Consider the following 20,215-nt stretch of genomic DNA (forward strand, 5'->3'; position numbering starts at 1 on the left):
TTTATGTGGATGCTGATTTGTCTTTTTTTTTTAATTATTATCTTATGTTGATGTGACATTTATTAAATAACAAATAATTTTTTAATTATTAATCACCACGTTGGTATTTAGTGTGTCAACACTATATGATATTTTTGTCAAGTGAGTAATGATAAGGACTAAAATGAAATTATTTTTTCATTTAGGAACTAAAAGTAATAAAAAATAAATAGAGATAAAATAAAATAAAATAAAAATATAGGAATTAAATGTTTTATCCGGGAAACGGATCCCAACACCGTATATGTTAGTTTAATGAGAGGGAGAGGATTATAAATCTGCGGTACTCATTATTGTGAATAGAACAGGACTACGAAGCGTCTGGAATCTGTTGGAAAGATGAAGAACTTCCGTGAGAGCTCAGACTAATTTCCACACATAATATAATCAAAGCTGGAACCTTCCATACCTTTCTACTCTCTTCACTTCTCCAAACTTCTCCAATCCTCTCCTCAAACATCCACATAGGATTTCCAATAACAACGTAGACCCCGCCACGTATATTATTGCTTTGTCCCCTCCCTTCCCCATCTATAAATAGCCATTGGCATCCTCTTTCTCTCTCCATATGTAGGACACAGCTGCCACGCTCATAATACATATGATAAATCATTATCATCATCAACCTTCTTCAACTTACCGAAATCTCCATAACTTATCCTTCCAAAGAAAGCAATATATACGAGACATATAAACAAAAACACAATATATCCAATCAGTCTATATAAGAGTTGAAAATGAGAGCTCAAGTGCAACAGCTTGTCCTCCCTATATTTCTCGTACTCTGTCTTGTTGGGTTCTCCAATGGATCTTTGCTACCATTCATAGATCGTCCAGGGAGTTTGTTGGGTGATATCTGGGCAGACCCTTTCCGGGTGTTGGAACAAATTCCATATGGGCTGGAGAAAGATGACATTGACAATGTCATGGCACTCTCCAAGGTAGACTGGAAAGAGACACCAGAAGGTCACGTTATCAAGATGGATGTGCCTGGGTTGAGTAAGGACGAGCTGAAGATCGAGGTGGAGGAGAATCGCGTGCTGAGAGTGAGTGGAGAGAGGAAGAGGGAAGAGGAGAAGAAAGGAGATCATTGGCACCGTGTGGAGAGATCCTATGGCAAGTTTTGGAGACAGTTCAAGTTACCCGACAATATGGATTTGGATTCCATCAAGGCCAAGTTGGAGAATGGGGTGCTCACTTTGGCATTTGACAAGTTGTCCCCTGACAAGATTAAGGGTCCCAAGGTTGTTAGCATCGCAGCTGGAGAAGAACCTGAACCTGCCAAGCTCAAGAGTGAGGCCAAGCAGGAGCTTTAAACCTTTCAGCTTCTGACTACTTTCGAGTTTTTAAGCGTGCCTACTGCGTATGTTTGTCCTTGTGAGTTGTGACTTGTGAGTGAGTTAATAAATTTGGTTTCACTTCAACTTTGTTGTTTTGTTGTCACTGGTACGGCCTTTGTACGTCGATGGATGATGTAATCTCTTTTGGTTAATCTTAAAATTTTCTCACATTTCTTTGAGTCTATCCCTCCAAATCTTGATATCACAACGCTTGGGCGTTGAGCATATTTGTATAGCATCTTCCATGTTACAAGGGCATTAAAAAAAAAAACAAAAGTAGCCTCTCCCCCATTACATTTTATCCCTATAAATATACGAACTACCTATTAACACAACTCCACTTGCATCAACTCCAAGGAATGGAAAACTCGAATGAATCAATTTTCGTAATTGCTGGACATTGTTTATAATAAGTTATTTGCGAGTTTGCTGGCTATATTATGCTCTAACCTTTTTATACAATAAGGACATTATTTTTCCTTGCAATTGTGCTTATGCAATATCAGTAACTTATTTTAATAGTTCTCAAATTCTACTCAATTGGCTAACATAGGGTGTTATTGAAACTTTTTGTTTTGATTTTGGATCATAGGATGCTGCTCGGTCAAGAATGGAGCATCCTTTCACGTCAGGTGACGTGAAGCAAATGGCGGATGAACTAGCAAAGAGTGCTTCACGTCACATGAACTAGCAAAGAGAGGACGGGAGCATCAATTCAGTTTCGGAGAATATAATGTATGTCCAAATTTTGTTTACATAAAATATACATGTGATATTTTGCAACTAGCACTCTTTGCGAGTACTCACGGGATACACTCAACGGACAATACCTATAACTGTGCTCTAGTTAATAAATACAATCCTACAGCAGAACATACTATACTCATAGTCTGCATCTGCTCATCCATAGCCAACATGGCTAGATAACAGTCTCTGGCTGCCAACTGATCTCCTTATGCATGTCCAATTCCGCACTCCGTAGGGAATTTGACTGATAGATGGTAGGTAGACGTTACCGTCTTCCAACTGTTCAAGGTTGGTCTTCCAATGATGGCATTGTATGAGGATGAACAATCCACCACAAGGAAATTTACTTCCTTAGTTATTTACTGCGGGTATGACCCTACCACTACAGGCAAGGTAATGGTACCTACGGGCTGCACTTTCATTCCTCCAAATCCTATCAGTGGCGAGCATGCTAGACGAAGCTGATCTCGTCCAAGCCTCATCTGCTGGAAGGCAGGATAATACAATATATCTGCTGAACTTTCGTTATCCACCAACACCCTCCTGGTTCTGTAATCTATTATGAGTAGGGTAATGACAATTGCATTGTCATGTGGATGATGAATTCTTTTAGCTTCTTCATCTGTGAAAGAAATTGTTGGCTCGTCTGCTTCTTTCATCCTTAGAGGTCGTCCAGAAAGTTGGACATTCTGCACCGCTTTGAGATACATCTTCTTTACCTTGGAAGATTGTCCTGTTGATGTCCCACCAATGATAACCCTTATTTCTCCGAGTGGGGGTCGTGATGACTCTTCCATCTTCGCTTTCAATTTTTCATCCTTATAATCCCTTCCAACGAAATGCCTCAACTTTCCTTGTCTAATGAAATTCTCAATTTGTTGCTTCAAGTCATAACACTCGTCCGTATCATGCCCATGATCTCTATGGAAGCAACAATATTTATTCTTGTTGCGCTTGTTAGAATCTCCTTTCATCTTCTCTGGCCACTTCAAGCAAGGATCATCCTTGATTTACATGAGCACCTGATCGAGTGGGGCATTCAAGGGTGTGTAATTTTGATTCCTTGCTGATGGGCCTGCATTCCTAGTATCTCTATCTCGATCCTTTTTATCTTCCGTTCGCCCCTTCTTTGGACGACGCCTTTGATCAGGGTGACGTGTGGGGTTGGCTTCCATTCTCTCAGCTTTCTTCCTTTTCTTAGCTATGATTGTATCTTTGGCGTTCATAAAGTTTTGGGCTGAATGGATGAGTTTAGCCATGGATTGGGGCTCTTTTTCATACAACTTGTGAATGAATAAGTCTGAGTTATCCCCATTGTGAAAGGCTGCCAATAATAGCTTGTCGTCCACTTCGTCTACTGTCAAGGCTTCCCTGTTGAAGCACGTGATGAAAGAACGCAGGTTTTCATTCTCTCCTTGCTCTATGGTCAGCAAACTGGATGAGGAACGTTTGTGTCTTTGCCCCCTAATGAAATTATTAACAAATAATTTACTTAACTCCTCGAAAGAACTTACAGAACTGGGGGGTATTTTGCTGAACCACACACGCGCTGGCCCCTTAAGTGTGGTAGGGAAGGCTCTGCACATAATCTCGTCCGGAACCCCCTAGAGATGCACTGTAGTTTTGAAAGTAGTGATATGATCGAAAGGATCACATGCTCCATCATACGAATTCAAGGAAGGCATTTTGAACTTTGGAGGCAAGGGATGGCCATTGATGGAAGCCGTAAAAGGGGAATCCGTTCGGTGAACCAAATCCTCTACGGGATTCATCCTTCTCATGTTCTCCTTCATCTCGTCTATAGCCTTCATCATTTGATCCATCTCTTTCTCCAAGTGTGGCACCCTTCGCGAAGTGGTGCTCCTTGGCTGGTTCTCGGACTCAGCATTTCCCCTTCTGTCTTCTTGACTTTGGGCTTGTTCTTCTACATGTCCTTCACGATACTGCCTCTCTATCTCCCTAGTCAACTCTTGATTCTGACGAGTTAACTTCGCCATGGCGGCTGCCATGGACTGTATGTGTTGGATGGAAGGGGGTTGCATGTCAGGCGCTGATTGGTGATCTCGGTTGGGATGGCTGGAAGTATCTCTACTTTCTTGGTGGCCTGGGCTAGTGGCCCTTGATCTAGTCCGAACCATACAGCCTTTTGTCGGAGAAGAATAGGCTATCAAGCTCAAAGTTTTCTCAGATAATTCTCTTCCCACAGACGGCGCCAACTAATAATGAACAGGATCAGTAGGCTGAACAACTCGGCTTCAATGGATCAAGAGCGGTAGCGAAGGCTTGAAAAGCAAACATGCTGTCAGAGGAGACCGGGGTGGACCAGCCTGTGCTTGATTCAGACCGGCCCTTATATAGGGAACCTCGAGTAGTTATTTAGTTTGATAACTTCTCCAAGATTCGTGGAAGTCCGAAATTACAGAAATAACTTCGCCAATGGCTACAGAAGTAGTAACTACTGATGGAAGTTACATACTTAGGAGAAATTGCTGGCGAAGAACTTGACTTGATTAACTGCTCCAGACTTCCAGAATTTTACCAAGTGTCATAGGGTCGTCCATGTGCTCCGCCCATAGACGAATTTGTAGACATTGATGTTGTGTGGTCGTCCATGGACTTTGCACATGGACGACTCTTCTGTCCTGATTCTGAGGTTTCTTCAATTGATTAATACTCAAGGAAGACCCCTCTGGACGAACCATAGAGGTCTGGCTGTTTAGCAATCTGATAATCATGGACGACCCCTTTGGACGAACCATACAGGTCTGGCCATTTAGCTAACTGATGATCATGGACGACCCCTCCGGACGAACCATACAGGTTTGGCCATTTGGCTAACTGATGACCATGGACGACCCCTCTGGACGAATTATAGATGTAATTTTTGCTATCCCATCAACATTGGTATTGATGTAGGCATTTTGCTAAAATGCTAAATTTACTATCAAAATATAGCAAAAGTGAGCTGTATCAAATTTTTATGACTTTTGAGCTACAGTGCACACAGCCATGTAGCTAAGATGGTAAAAGAAAAAATATATATATTCTATTAAAAGATATATTACTTTATTGTGTTGGTGGTGGTGATTGTTGTTTATTGTAGTAGATATATTATTTTATTGTATTATTTATATTATTTTATTATGTTGAATGCCAAAATAAAATCACTGATGTTGGGTGTTTTGTAAAGTGATGTGGTAAAATAAATAAAGTAATTTTTTGTGGTGTCAAATTGCTAAATTTTTGGCACCACCAATACTGATGCTCTAAGAGCATAAAAGCAAACTTAATAATTTCTACAAACTATTTTTTTCCATTAATCTTATCATTTTTTCAATATTTAAAAAAAAAAAAAAAGACAGAAAATTTATACCGTTAGTTTTTCATTTATTGACTTTTCCATTCTCTCCCAACTAAACACAGATGATGGAAAATTAAAATATTTTATACCTTCTTACCATTTTTCATTTCTTTACTTTTCCATCATTATTTCAACCAAAAAAAAAGCCTTAGAATTCCTAGTCTACATGGTAGACTTCTTTAATCTCTACCTTTCTTTTAAAATGGTGAACAAACAATGCAATGGGTGTCCAACTAGTTCGGAGCTAAACTTTGTCATTTGGAATTAAACTTACGATAAGGATAAGTTATAACATTGATACTCTTATCTCATCTAGTCTTACCTGTTTATTGCCATTTTACTTTCTCAAATACTAAACAACAACAACAACAACAACAACAACAACAACAACAACAACAACAACAAAAACAAAAACAAAAACAAAAAAAAAAAACAAAAAAAAAGTGAATGACTTTCTTTATAAAAACTAAGATGCCATTAATTAGGAAATATTCCAACTTATTTATATTTCAATAGTAAATTAATCACTTTAACAGGTTAACCAGCTATATATGTTCGTTCTCTCAAAAAAAGTTATATATATATTTATATAATGTTCGTGTGAACCATGTTACTAAAGGCTACAAAGAGCCTTTAAATGGAGTTCCAACTTATGAGCTTTAAAAATGGAGTTGCAACTTCCACCTTTGCTTTAGGGGTGAAGGCCATTCAGATCCACATTCCAATGATAATATTTATATATAACTTGCTCTGGCATATCTGGCGATGAAGACCAACCATGGCATGGATTTGAGTTTCTTTACTTTTCCAAAAGAGATGCATTTCGAAGACCATGGAATATGAGCGTCTTTCTTTATGATCTGAGCTTTTGATAGCTTTTGATATATGTGTTTCATACTTTAATTTATCATTAAAAAAATGATAGGTTTTAGGTGCTCTTTAGTATTTTTATTTTTTACAGGCCACCAGAATAACTTTCGTATTCTATTCAGATCCACATTCCAATGATAATATTTATATATAACTTGCTCTGGCATATCTGGCGATGAAGACCAACCATGGCATGGATTTGAGTTTCTTTACTTTTCCAAAAGAGATGCATTTCGAAGACCATGGAATATGAGCGTCTTTCTTTATGATCTGAGCTTTTGATAGCTTTTGATATATGTGTTTCATACTTTAATTTATCATTAAAAAAATGATAGGTTTTAGGTGCTCTTTAGTATTTTTATTTTTTACAGGCCACCAGAATAACTTTCGTATTCGGCATGCATTGCACGAGTTAGCAAAATATTTAATTAATTTAATCTTCACTCATTTAAAAGCAGCCACTAGAACGATTTCATGGATTCCACATCCATGGCATGAGTTAGTAAAATATTTTATTTTATTTAATCTTCACTCAATTAAAAAAGCTACGCCACATTTAATTGTTTGAATAAAATTATTTTCTTGTCTCAATCATTATTCCACTTTTTTTTTTTTTAATAAATTTGATAGTTACAAGAAAATAGGAGAGTTTGAACCTTGAATATCTCTATTAAAAATACTAAAAAATGTCAATTGAGCTAAAATGATCTTTTATCCATTTTCATATATGTTAAATAATTCTTTTAAGGTTTTTGTTAATAAATCATTTTAAAAAACTTTTAATACTACTTTTATTGAAAAAAAAATTAAATTTGTCAAAATAGTTAATTGTTTTTTTTTCTTTTTTCAAAAAAAATTTATAAAATTTTTCTTAAATCAATATCGTGCATCCATATATATATATATATATATATATATTGCAGTCAAATCCATGCCTTGCAGAAGAAACGTCCGAACAAAAAACAAAAAACAAATGAACAAATAATGACAAGGTAACGTGAAAGGCATGGGTATGTCACATGCTAGGAATAACTTTGTCTTGTCGGCCCCAAAAAAAGTGGAGGTGATAATTTGTCACCACAAAATTAAACATGTGTCATTTTTGGGTAAGACAAATCATGTGTCATTATAAAAAATGTTGCTAAAAGATAAATTGAAGGCATAGAAAAGAAGGGTATAAAAAGTATAGTCCACATGTTCCTCAAAAAAAAAGAAAAAGTAGTCCACGTGCCCTTTAAATTAACAGGATAAAGGTAGTTCACACAAACCAAAAAAACTTAAGAGTGTCCTCCTGCATTTGTGTCCAACCATTCTTATGATTTTTTTTTTAATGAACCTTCTTTTGCTTTAGTTGTACTACTAATAATTATAATAAAGTATTAATGAATTGATCTATTATGGTTCTTGGAACATGATTTCTATAATCAGTGGCGAAGGCAAGAAATTTTTTTGAGAGGGCCGGCCCAAATGTGAAAGAAGATTAATGGAAATTTTCAAAAACTAGGGTACATATATATGGACCCCTTTAGCTCCGCCTATGTCTATAATATAATTATTGTGTGTTGTTCTTTTTGAATCCCCCCTTAATTCCGTCCACACCTTTATGTTAATTTACTAAGTAATGATCATTGGTCCATAAGTTTTCAATGTTTATGGCATGCTTTACAATAATGGGACTGCTACTTCATTGCTGCCATGATAACTTCTTTGATTCTCAGGTCATTCTCTTGTGAAAAAGGAGAGACTATGCTTTTGCTTTGCCAATCAGTTCAGTCTCTTTTAAGACTCTGCATGGATATATAACACTAATATCGTTTTTAACGATACTTATTTAACAATAGTTTTATAATTAATTACTATTCTTGATGACTTTGTCACCACATTTGGTTGGACTAGCAACCCCATATGATGATATGAATGGGACCTTTTTTCAAATTGAAAGGACGTGGCTAATTAAGTTGAAATATGCGACTTTAGAAAGGCTCTAAAAGCTGTTTTATCTATCCAAAACGTTGTTTCAAACACCAAAAAAGTATGTAAGTGTGAAAAGTGTCACAAAATCAACAACTAACACCATTATCATGGTATTATTCAACCTACAATGAATGGTAGTTGTGAAAGATAAACGTCTAATTAGGTTTTCTTCCAAACCATGACAGAAAGTCCTCTTTGAATGCCTAAGATAATCATAGAATTATAGTTAAACCTAATTATAAAGGAAGGAAAATATAGAAGAGGTATACATAGTCTTAGGTAAATCCTTTAATTGAATCTGTGCAACCTGTGAGATGTTTCTCTTTTTCACACTTGACTAATGCTTAGAATTTTCCAAATGTCTGGCATAGCAAAACTCTCAGCTCATTTCAGTGGAAATAGGGCAAAAAGATGCGAATTTGATGTGCTTAACCTAGACCAAACAGAGGTTTAAAGTTTCAAATATTTTCAACCCAAGTTATCAGAAATTGAGATTAATCAAATATTACATTGACCTCTATTTATATACCAATAATATAAAGCATAAGGGAGAAATCAACTAAAGTTTAATTAACCACATGCTTCCCACGTTTTTTACTTTTTATTTATTTATATAAAAGTCAAAATACACAGCAACACTGCAAGTCGTATAGCTATCTGAAATGAGAGATAACTGATCAATCTTACGTACCCAACTTGCTGTTTGTAGTCGTTGCATCCATTTTGACACTCCAAGTGATTGTCAATATGAACGTGGATTTTATTACGTGAATATTTGTTGGTTTAACTCATAATTAAAAGTTGTTAATTGTTATTAATGAAATTGATGTTACGGGCTAGTATGGCTCTCGTGGCTACTGCACAATGATGCAGCGGAAAGATATGTGAAACTAGAGTCAGTATCTTAGCGATACGACTTTACTTTGATCTATGGATTGTCAAGCAATGATTAAGACGCAGAGCAGGTAAAACAGTGCTATAGCAGCTCTTGATAAAAACACATGTTTCATTATAATAATCGAAGAGAAAATTCAAAGTTACAAATGATTCATTTCAGCCATAGCCCCTTACAATCTTTTGAGTTTTGATAATGAAACATCACCTGCTAGGACTGCTTATCAAACTTGGAAATATAACAAAGATAGAGGGAAACTAGGAATGAAAATAAATCTAAATCCTAATTCAAGATTCTAATTTAAAGAAGACTTCTAAGTAAACTAAATTAATAATAAGAAAAATTAAATTAAAGCACGTAATTTGTTGCTTTCATTTAATTTAGACTTTTGCTGGAGCTTGATATGATCTCCTTAATTGCCATAGGGCCCAATCTGGTAGATTGTTGCCGCAAACTTCTATGAGGTTTACTGTGAAATGTGATAAAAATAAAATTGGAACAACAACACTAATGACTCTTCCACTAAATACATGCTTGATGATTGACCCACTTGTCTCCTTGTAAGGTTGAATTTAATCAACCATTCTGTTGGTTTTATTCCGTACCAAATTTGCTTGTAATTCAGCATTTAGAAACTATGTATTTAAGTGAGAATCATTTAAGGGTAGTGTGTGAGAGAGTGTGAAAAAATGCTCAATATTATGCAATGAAACAGGGACTCGCAGCTGGATCTCGTGACTGGCAAGCTGCCAGAATATGCACACAAGTGAAACATGCAGAGAAGCTGAACCGTCATGCCAGCTGTAGCACTACAGGACAAAAATCCAGACTGTCCATTCAGTTAGTTCAAGGTTTGAACTCGCAACTCAGTCAAGTCGCGAGGCCAAGTCGCCAACCAGCTCTGTTTTGAAAAAATGATTTTTCGCATTCCAAACACACACTACTATAAATATCTCTTATACCCACGAAATGTAGAGAGTTTCCAAAGAGAATTTTGAGAGAGAAAAATAAGATTGACTCATCCACAATCTTTTCATAGAAACTCTTCAAATTCCTCTACTTTCACACTCTCCATTATTACATCCTTGAGAGGTTCATTACTTAAATCTTTTTCTCACCATACTCATATCTGTGAAAATACTATTTGGTGCTTTGGGAAGCAGTTAGGAAGGGACCAATGGTTATTGGTTGATGCTATGGGCTATAGCGGAATCCAGTAAGTTAGAAAAGATAAAAGTTCGGCGTAATCTCGTTGGAGCAAGAAGTTTGGAGGGCTTAGGTATGCTGAGTAGATTAAGCTTGGAGGGTCTTCTGCTGTTCATGTATCCTGACTTTATTTTCTAGTGGATTATTAATTGCTTAGAGGGCGGCGGAGAGGTTTTTCGCTGAGGATTTTGGTTTTCTTTTCGATAACAAATTGTTATGTTTTCTTTGTGTTTGCATCTCTCTTTCCTTAATTTTGCCATTTAATTTCTGCTATGAATGTGATTTTAATTGGTTTATATTGTTTATCAATTCTATTATTTGCTTATGTTCATTTTCCGCACATATATTGTTTGACATTAAGCTTGAATTGATAATTTTGTTATTGAAGGTCTAAACATTCATAGTGTTTTACATGCTATTTAAACATTCGCTCCTGCATCATAAATGTTGTGAAAATGCTATCAAGATGATGCACTTTTGTTTTAATCAGCTTAGGGACCACAAGGTCCACAACAATGAAAACAAAGTTATGGAAATCAAAGTACTTGTCTAAAATCTGACATGCCACTGCCAACCTTCATCTAGAGCCATATGTTGGAACAGTGCTAAAGTACACAAATTTTTAGTTTGTGGAGGAAAATTGTTATCTTACTCATCCTGTCATCCATTTTGGCCTTTAGATTTGGTCCCATGCAAAGATAGATTCGAATTCCTCACATCCAGGACCCAACCACGTGCTCAAATTTTCAGGATTATGGACACTGCGTATGCTTGGTATATGGCATTCAAAAGATGCACAACCGACAAATTAAAGCATGGAATAATCCATTTTTTGTATATTAGAATAGTGCTGTGAAAGACTTGCAAAGGCTTTAAAATCACCAAGCATAGATAAACAATAACATTGCAGCGCAGTGAATGAGAATTTCCAAATGTAAAAAGAATCACCTAGGGGTGTGCATGGGTCGGATTGAGTTAATGAGATTTTTTGACCAAACCCACCATGATGAGTTAAAAATAACTCAATTCAACCCAACCCATTACATAAGTCCAACCCAACCCACATAAGTTGGGTTGCGTTGGGTTAAACCCCTTGGATTGGATAATTTTTTATTACTATTATTATAAAATTAAGCCAAAAAAATATAAATATAAATATATTAAAAAAACCCAAAGATTAGTATTAATATAACTCCTTAAAAGCAAACAATACTAATGACTAAACAATAATAGTAATTTACTAAGATTTGTGCGAATTAATTGACTTTTATATAGGATAGAAACAACTAGTTATTTAAAAAAAATTATTAATTATATAATATATTTTAAATATATGGTGGGTCGGGTTGGTAACAACTAGTTATTTAAAAAAAATTATTAATTATATAATATATTTTAAATATATGGTGGGTCGGGTTGGGTTTGACAGGTTTGGAATTTTATGACCTGAACCCAACCTGACCCGCCATAAAAAAAAAAAAAATTTGTAACCCAACCCAACCCACCAAACCTTAAAAAAAAACCCAACTCAAAGGGTTGAGTTGAGTCAGGTTGGTTTTTGCAGGTTAGCGGGTTGGCTGCACAATCTTCCCTTCTAAATGCATGGTATCTAACGCATCAATACCATTACGTGTGGGGAACAAAAAGTGGTTTCCGCGTATCTATTATATATGGAAAACAAGCCGTATTGCTTTCTTTTGTGTGTCTTCAACTTTTAAAGGGATTGAAATTCAATTATTAGCCTTCCTGAATCACATGCTTTTTTTTTCTTTTCTTTTTTTAATTCAATAGTTGGGAGGAGATTAAATTTGGAATGTTTTTGTTGGAAACATTAAAAGACAAGAGATACTAATCAACCTGTGGAATTATAGGACTCTTGATGAATCACCTACTTTCCTAATTGCATTGTTTAAGTCTCATATTCGGAAGTGTGTGTGCGTGTTTGTTTTCAAAAAAATACAAAGAATTGTCTCACATTACTAAATTAAAAGAGTGTTTTGTATGTGGTATAATTTACTCTACCTCATGACTTTTAAATGAAGTTTATGGTATATTTTTGTATTAAAATGTGATTCTTCTTCTATGTGTGTGTTGCACGTTTATTTCTCAAAAAAGAAAAAGTCTCGTATTAAAAAATGAGTGATTAATATGATATTAATGGACCCAAGTTCATTGACTTATAATTAAAAGTGAAATCCTAAAATATTATATCAATAAATTTACACAAACAAAAATCGTTGTATTGAAATTTCTTATCCATTTTAACCAAAAAAAAAATTTCTTATCCATAGCTTTGACTCGAGTCTAATAAAATATTCATTCTGCAATTGTTAATCAATATTAGATCTCTTATATTTTGTTATAAGAGAAAGCTGCAAGGGATGTTAATTTTGCTAACACAGCTTGGCAATGGGGCTTTTCTTTTTCTTTTCTTTTTTTAAGGAAAATTAGGTATTTTGTGTGATTATCATCGAATATGTATCTCACTCCGGGTCTATTTGAATATCGTTTATTTTGTTAAAATTAAAAATTTATTGCTAAAAGAACTATAAATAAAGGTAAAAATTAATTGAAACAGTACAGTAGAGCCTATGAATAGTATCAAAAAATACAATGAAACTTATAAATAGTAGCAAAAATAAACTAAATAGTAAAATAATTTATAATTTTCGTTACTTTCAAAACGCACAGTATATATATCCTGTTCCCTAATTTTCTCAAAGCATACTTTTGCCGACTGATGAACAGTGGAGTTCCCTTTTTTATTATTATTTTTTTTTTTGGTAACGTTCTTTTCTTTCTTGCTTGATAATAAATTATTAATAATGTTTTCCCGAGAGGAGTGGGGACTGGGCAGTGGGGGAGGTTTCATTGGGGCTGATGCCAAAACTCAAAAGCGTGATGCACGTTTCGTAAGCTTATTATTATTATTATTATTAGGTTAAAAGATAAAATTGGACCTCTAACTTTCATACTTGGTCATTTTAGTCATTTAAATTTAAATTTTGTTATTTTAGTTTTTTAAATTTTAAATTTTGTCAATTCAGTCTTCTGTTACGACTCTGTTAACTGCTGCCGTCTACTAGCCAAAACGACACAGTTTTAGACTCTTTTTTTTTTTTTTAATTTCTTAATTTAAAAAAAATCTGAAAACGTTAATTACAAAAAAGAAAAAAGAAAAAAAATGAAACTTAAGGGAACAACGTCGTCCCTTGCCAACTGAAAAGAATCTTAAATTGCCCAAACGTTATACTTTGAGAAGTGAGAATGCAAAACAAACACACAAAATTAATAAAATTTAATCAAAACCCATTTCAAATTTGCCTAGATGAACCATAAAAATATTATCTTTAATAATACCTTGATTGTGATCTCTGGCTTCATGGGCTTACCAGCACCCAACAAAATCAAAGAAAAGATAGTGATGATGCCAAAATCGTCAGTTGGATCACTCGTCCAATCCGAAACTTTAGACGATCTTGAAGTATCTGCAAGATAAAGAGAGTTGATTGAAGAGACCACCGGATTGTACCCGGTGGGGGAGCCTCCGATACTTAAGTTAGTATCAGCCCATATCTTTTCCACTATATATAGCATTTTGTAGTGGTTTTTGACATACCTTAGCAAATGAACAGATTGTCCCTTTTATAGGTGATTTAGGTAGCCGTTGGACATAAATGGGGGTGATTATTACCCTAATCATAACGATCTTTGTCTTGATGGGAGAGTTTAAGACCTTTGATGGTCTTTATTGAATGTGTTGAGCGGTTACTCATCTTTCTTTGATGACCCACTAATGATGCAATTATCGTCTATTAAGATGGACGACCTTAATGGTTTTTATGGACTCATCAGTTGCCCCCCATTCCTAAGTTTGATTTTGCTTTCTGCTGGTCAGGCTTAGGGAATGTTCTTGACTTGTTTAGATTTGGACTTCTTTATCTTCAATTACTTTCTTCTTCAAGAATGGTAGTATTTTTGTGACGACTTCTTAGTATCTACCTTTTGAAGGTCTTTTTGGATGTTTGAGGGACAATTGCTTGATCTTGAAAGTGAGCTAATTTCTTTAGACGACCATTATTTATCACTGCAGAAGAGCAAGCTAATTTCTTTGGATGACCATTTTTTATCACTTCGATGCTTCTTCTTTCATTCATTCTCTAGTTGTCACGTTTGATAATCTTGATTTGTGTGTGACTTGAGTTTGTGTGAGAATCCTCGTTTACTTACACTTGTGTAAGGGTATTTAGTCACTTAGCCACTTTTAGGTGACATACATCCAGTTACGAAGCTTTGTCATTTAGACTTCATCAGCGATTTACATCGATCTAGCAGAATCTTATCCCTTTTTTTTTTTCTCTTTTTTTTTTAGTGACTTACATCCATTTAAGGAATCTTGTCACTTAGGGTTCGTCAGTGATTTATATCCGTCTAGGCGAAATCTTATCACTTAGCCTCTTTTTTTTACTAACATCCATTTAAGAAATTTTGCCACTTAGGTTTCATCAGTGATTTACATCCGTCTTGGCAGAATTTTATCACTTAGCCATTTTGGTGACTTACATCCATTTAAGAAATCTTGTCACTTTTACATTCGTCTTGGTGGAATCTTATTACTTAGCCATTTTTTGGTGAGTACATCCATTTAAGGAATCTTGTCACTTAGGCTTCGTTAGTGATTTACATCCGTCTTGGCGGAATCTTATCACTTAGCCATTTTTTGGTGACTTACATCCATTCAAGGAATCTTGTCACTTGGTGCTGGAAAGATTCCTTGATGCTCTTAAGGCCACGTTGATATCTGCATTAAGTAGCACATGCACTTGTCAAGACTTGGTTAAACAAGAATTTTAGAACAATTCATATATGAATAATAAGTTACCAATAGCCTAGGTGGACCTTTTTCTTATTTCCTTGTAATCCTAGAGTTTTACCTCTTTTGTAATCTGTCTAGTAATGTATACATTTTTGCATCAAACCTTACTAGGTGTAAATTTTTATAGAAGAATATAAAAGAGACAAAGATAAATGTGTTACCTTAAATGACGATATTATTTTGTCACATACCTCGAGCTTTTTATTGCTAGGATCTTCTTGACAAGCTCTTCCCTTTTTAGGATGACGAGCTCTTCTCTTTTCAAGAATTTTTTTTTTTAAGCCCGACATGATACTTCATGTCAAAGGCCTAGATTTCTTTTGCTTCATTTTTTTTTTTTTGAAGGCCTAAAAACTAGGCCACATTTTTGCCCCCATTCAAACATGAAAAGTACAATTCTCGTTTTTTGACAACTAGAGGAATGGTCTATCGCGATTGGAACCTTCTTTTTTTTTTTTTTTTGGCGTGCTTTAATGACTATGGTCATTGCCGTTGGTAATAACAATATCGTCTTCTTTCTTCTTTAATTGTATGCTTAAGTTACTTCAATAGTGCTAGCTACATGACAATGTACAACTTTGCAATTGCATGCTATATAAGACGAAGTGCATTCTATATGAATCATAGAGAAGTATAAAAATTGAAACTATTTGACTATATGCTTCTTTAAATTGGTATTTGTTAGGTGCTTGCACCGTATATGATTTTTAAAGCAATTTAAGAAGATTTTGGTGAGTTGATGGAGATAGCGGAAATTTATTGAGACTTAAATTCATAAGCATATTGTCAACACGATCATCTAGCATTTTAAGTTTAGGAAACTTAAAAGAACTTCTCAAATTCATGATGATGAAACATATGCTACTAATAATATAGTCATATTGATTGTGATAGTTGTAACAATTTTATAGCAATATTTTCAGCATGTTCTACATACACATTTGTAATAATCATGGAAGCTTGATATTTGTTTGGCTTCAATGAAATAATCTCTCGCATGGATAATTAAAAAGAAAGAAAGAAATGAGTTACCTCAATAGAAGACCTTAAATCTCAATACTATTTTGGCACGTACATCGATCTTTTTACTATTGAAGTCTCCTTGACAAGTTCTCCTCCTTTGAGATCTTTTTTGTTAAGCTTGACATGATATTTCATGTTGAAGGCCTAAATCTCTCTTGCTTCATTCATTTGAAGGGATGAGAACTAGGCCACATTGTTGTAATTTGTCGAGGTTGCTCCAAGGCTATATTTCATTTCTCAAAGGACGAAGGTCATCTTGAGTTCTTTTATCATTGTTGTCCTTGGTATCTGAAGAAGACCAAAGGGTTTGCCCCCGTTCAAACATGAAGGCTGCAGTCGTTTGTTTGATGATAACCAAAGGAATGATCTATCATGGTTTGAACCCGTATATTTCTTTCTTGGGGCTTAATCTTATCTTTAATTGTGTACTCAAAATGAGTCACCTCAATAATGCTTGCTGCATTTTGTTAGGAATGACAATATCCAAATAGACAAATTGCATGTTGAACTATAATAGATATTTTTTGACGAAGTGAACTAAACGTGAATCATAGAGAAGTATACTATGATATATGAATACAAAAGCTACTGACTATACGCTTCTTTAAAGTGTCGAGGGACAAAACTTTGATCTTCTTCTTGGCAGGCTCTCTTAACGAGTTCTCATTCTTAATCCTATGAGCTTAAAGAATATATGTATAGTAGCTAGTCTAGTTGTTGTACTATAATGTGCTCTTACTGCACAAAGTGTTAGATTTAGAGCTATAGTGTCAAGCATAAATAATATTAACCACAAATGTTTGAATTATTTACTTATTTTTAAGGACGGTATATGTTGATGTGTCCATGACATAGTCTTTAGCACAATATCCCTTCAAGTGACTATGGAACACAAATATGTATGTGTGTATAAAACAAAGGAAGCGTAATTTAGTTCATATTGAGCACTAAAATAATGGCTCAATTTATGAAATCATGATGCATAAACATATAGATATCACTAAAGTTTTCATGAAACCATATGGTGGGATGTATAAATGGAACAATTTAAATTCTCCATTTTCAAAGTCAAAGTAACATGTAATTACACATGGAAAAGTTTGAATAGTAAACTTTGTTCGTTCTATGGTGGAACATGTCAAGATATAAAATTTCATATCTTAGTAACAATGATGGAATTTATTTCAAGAAGAAATGTACTGATACTAAATAATATCTTTATGTATACTGGCATAAATTCTAATGATTTTTAAATTATGAAATTTTAGAAACTTGCATTCCTTGAATAACTGGATCCTTTGACCCAAAAATAATGCCATTGTCATATTTTTTAAACCATCTTATATCTAATGATATTGACTACTTTGGAAGTAAAAACATATAACGTTTTATACATTTTATTGACTGCTCTAAGGAGCATTTATAAAATTAATTTCTATTGGGAAACTAATTGTAGAAAGTAAAAACATATAAGAGTATTCACTAACTTTCTCTATCCAGAAATTCTTTAACTTCAAAAATTGAAATTGAATAACTTTGGGTTTAATACCTAAAGCAGCTTTTTTTTTTTTTTTTTTTTTCTTGACAGGCAATAAGATTCCAATACACCTTTTTATAATGGCTCAATTTATGAAATCATGATGCATAAACATATAGATATCACTAAAGTTTTCATGAAACCATATGGTGGGATGTATAAATGGAACAATTTAAATTCTCCATTCTCAAAGTCAAAGTAACATGTAATTACACATGGAAAAGTTTGAATAGTAAACTTTGTTCGTTCTATGGTGGAACATGTCAAGATATAAAATTTCATATTTTAGGGTACGTTTGGTACACTGAATGTAGATTACATTAGAAATAGTAATCTTTATTACTGGGAATAGAAGACATTGTAAAGGAATAATTATTTCCATTCAAAAGTTTGGTTGTTACAAATGGAAAGCTTGTAAAAGATGATGTATAAGGAAACTTTATGTTTTTGGAAATATATTAATTTTAAAACTTATTATATACACTAAGGAATAGTTATTACATCCATTTTAAAGAGAAATAACTATTCTTCAATTTAAAGAATAGTTATTCCAATGTAATAATTAATCCATGTAATAAAGATGCTACTAAATGACCGAATTGATATTACACATGAATAACTATTCCATTACAGGAGCTATTACAGTGTACCAAACGTACTCTTAGTAACGATGATGGAATTTATTTCAAGAAGAAATGTACTGATACTAAATAATATCTTTATGTATACTGGCATAAATTCTAATGATTTTTGAATTATGAAATTTTAGAAACTTGCATTCCTTGAATAACTAGATCCTTTGACCCAAAAATAATGCCATTATCATATTTTTAAAACCATGTTATACTTAATGATATTGACTACTTTGGAAGTAAAAACATATAAGGTTTTATACATTTTATTGACTGCTCTAAGGAGCGTTTATAAAATTAATTTCTATTAGGAAACTAACTGTAGAAAGTAAAAACATATAAGAGTATTCACTAACTTTCTTTATCCAGAAATTCTTTAACTTCAAAAATTGAAATTGAATAACTTCGGGTTTAATACCTAAAGCAGCTTTCTTTCTTTTTTGACAGGCAATAAGATTCCAACACACCTTTTTAGTGCTTAGAATTATGACACACTATAATTTTATTAAGATAATAAATTTCGGTTTTACTTTTTTCAAATGCAGAAAGTTAAGATTTATTATCTTTGGCAAAGCAATAATCCTTGGCTTCCATCTTTCCTATCTTAGCAAGATGTATTACGAAAGAAAAATAGTGATATAAAAAGCCATAATGCTTGAATATCAACTAGGACATTATCAAAATATCAATTAAAGACACAAGTGGTCTGTTACAATATTAGGAAAGGTAATAAAACCCTTCTAATGGCCATAAATTGGATTCAAGATCATAATACTTTGCCAGTATTTGGCCATGAATATTTTTTATTCCTCTTTCTTTTACTATATATTTATAGTGTGTTTCGTGTATAGGCTGTAGATTCTTAAACTTCATAGTTGTACAAATATTTAAACCCTCTTTTGGATAAGTATATTTCTTGTGATTTCCGTAACTATTTGAAACAAGTTATATGGGATTAAAACTATTCTTGTGAAATCATTCACTATTTTTAGCGCTAACCCACTAATCCGTCCATTGAGTACAATCCGCCAGGTANTCTACCAAGTAAAAATATTACTATAAGGAGAATCAAGCCGTTAAACATACCTGAGCGATTGTACTCAATGGACGGATTAGTGGGTTAGCCCATGGAATGCATCCATTTACCATTCATTTATGAGAAGGATTTTTTCTTTACATGTGTCCTTCACCAAGAAAACGATGAAGGTGCTTCAGTAGTGTATTAGAGATTTAGATGGGAGGATTCCTTGATTGGAGTGATATCTTGGTTATTTGGTACTACACTTTAGCGTCCATGACTCCAAATTGAAAAGAGTAACACTTTGTTGTAGGAAGAGCTTAATGGCTAATCTTCCCCACAGATGGCGCCAAACTGATGATGCCAAAATCGTCAGTTGGATTACTCGTCCAATTCGAAGCTTTAGACGATCTTGAAGTATCTGCAAGATAAAGAGAGTTGATCGAAGAAACCACCGGATTGTACCTGGTAGGGGAGCATCTGATGCTTAAGTTAGTATCAGCCCATATCTTTTCTACTATATATAGCATTTTGTAGTGGTTTTTGACATACCTTAACAAATGGACAGATTGTCCCTTTTATAGGTGATTTAGGTAGCCGTTGGACATAAATGAGGGTGATTATTACCCTAATTGTAACAATCTTTGTCTTGATGGGAGAGTTTAAGACCTATGATGGTCTTTATTGAATGTGTTGA

The 20,215-nt window shown here is 34.1% G+C and overlaps 2 protein-coding genes across 2 annotated transcripts; one reads left to right on the top strand and one right to left on the bottom strand.

Moving 5' to 3' along the window:
• Positions 1–584: 584 nt before the first annotated feature.
• LOC112016302 (22.0 kDa class IV heat shock protein) lies at positions 585–1,558 on the top strand. The gene has a single exon (XM_024048830.2). It carries the CDS (start codon positions 777–779, stop codon positions 1,353–1,355), a length of 579 nt encoding a protein of 192 aa, XP_023904598.1. The 5' UTR covers positions 585–776; the 3' UTR covers positions 1,356–1,558.
• Positions 1,559–2,485: 927 nt separating this feature from the next.
• On the bottom strand, positions 2,486–3,100 carry LOC136064812 (uncharacterized). The gene has a single exon (XM_065767070.1). The coding sequence runs from the start codon at positions 3,098–3,100 to the stop codon at positions 2,486–2,488; it is 615 nt and encodes a 204-aa protein (XP_065623142.1).
• Between the last annotated feature and the right edge of the window lie 17,115 nt (positions 3,101–20,215).

Source organism: Quercus suber, unplaced genomic scaffold (genome assembly GCF_002906115.3).
Source record: "Quercus suber isolate HL8 unplaced genomic scaffold, Cork oak 2.0 scaffold_769, whole genome shotgun sequence".
Taxonomy (NCBI): domain Eukaryota; kingdom Viridiplantae; phylum Streptophyta; class Magnoliopsida; order Fagales; family Fagaceae; genus Quercus; species Quercus suber.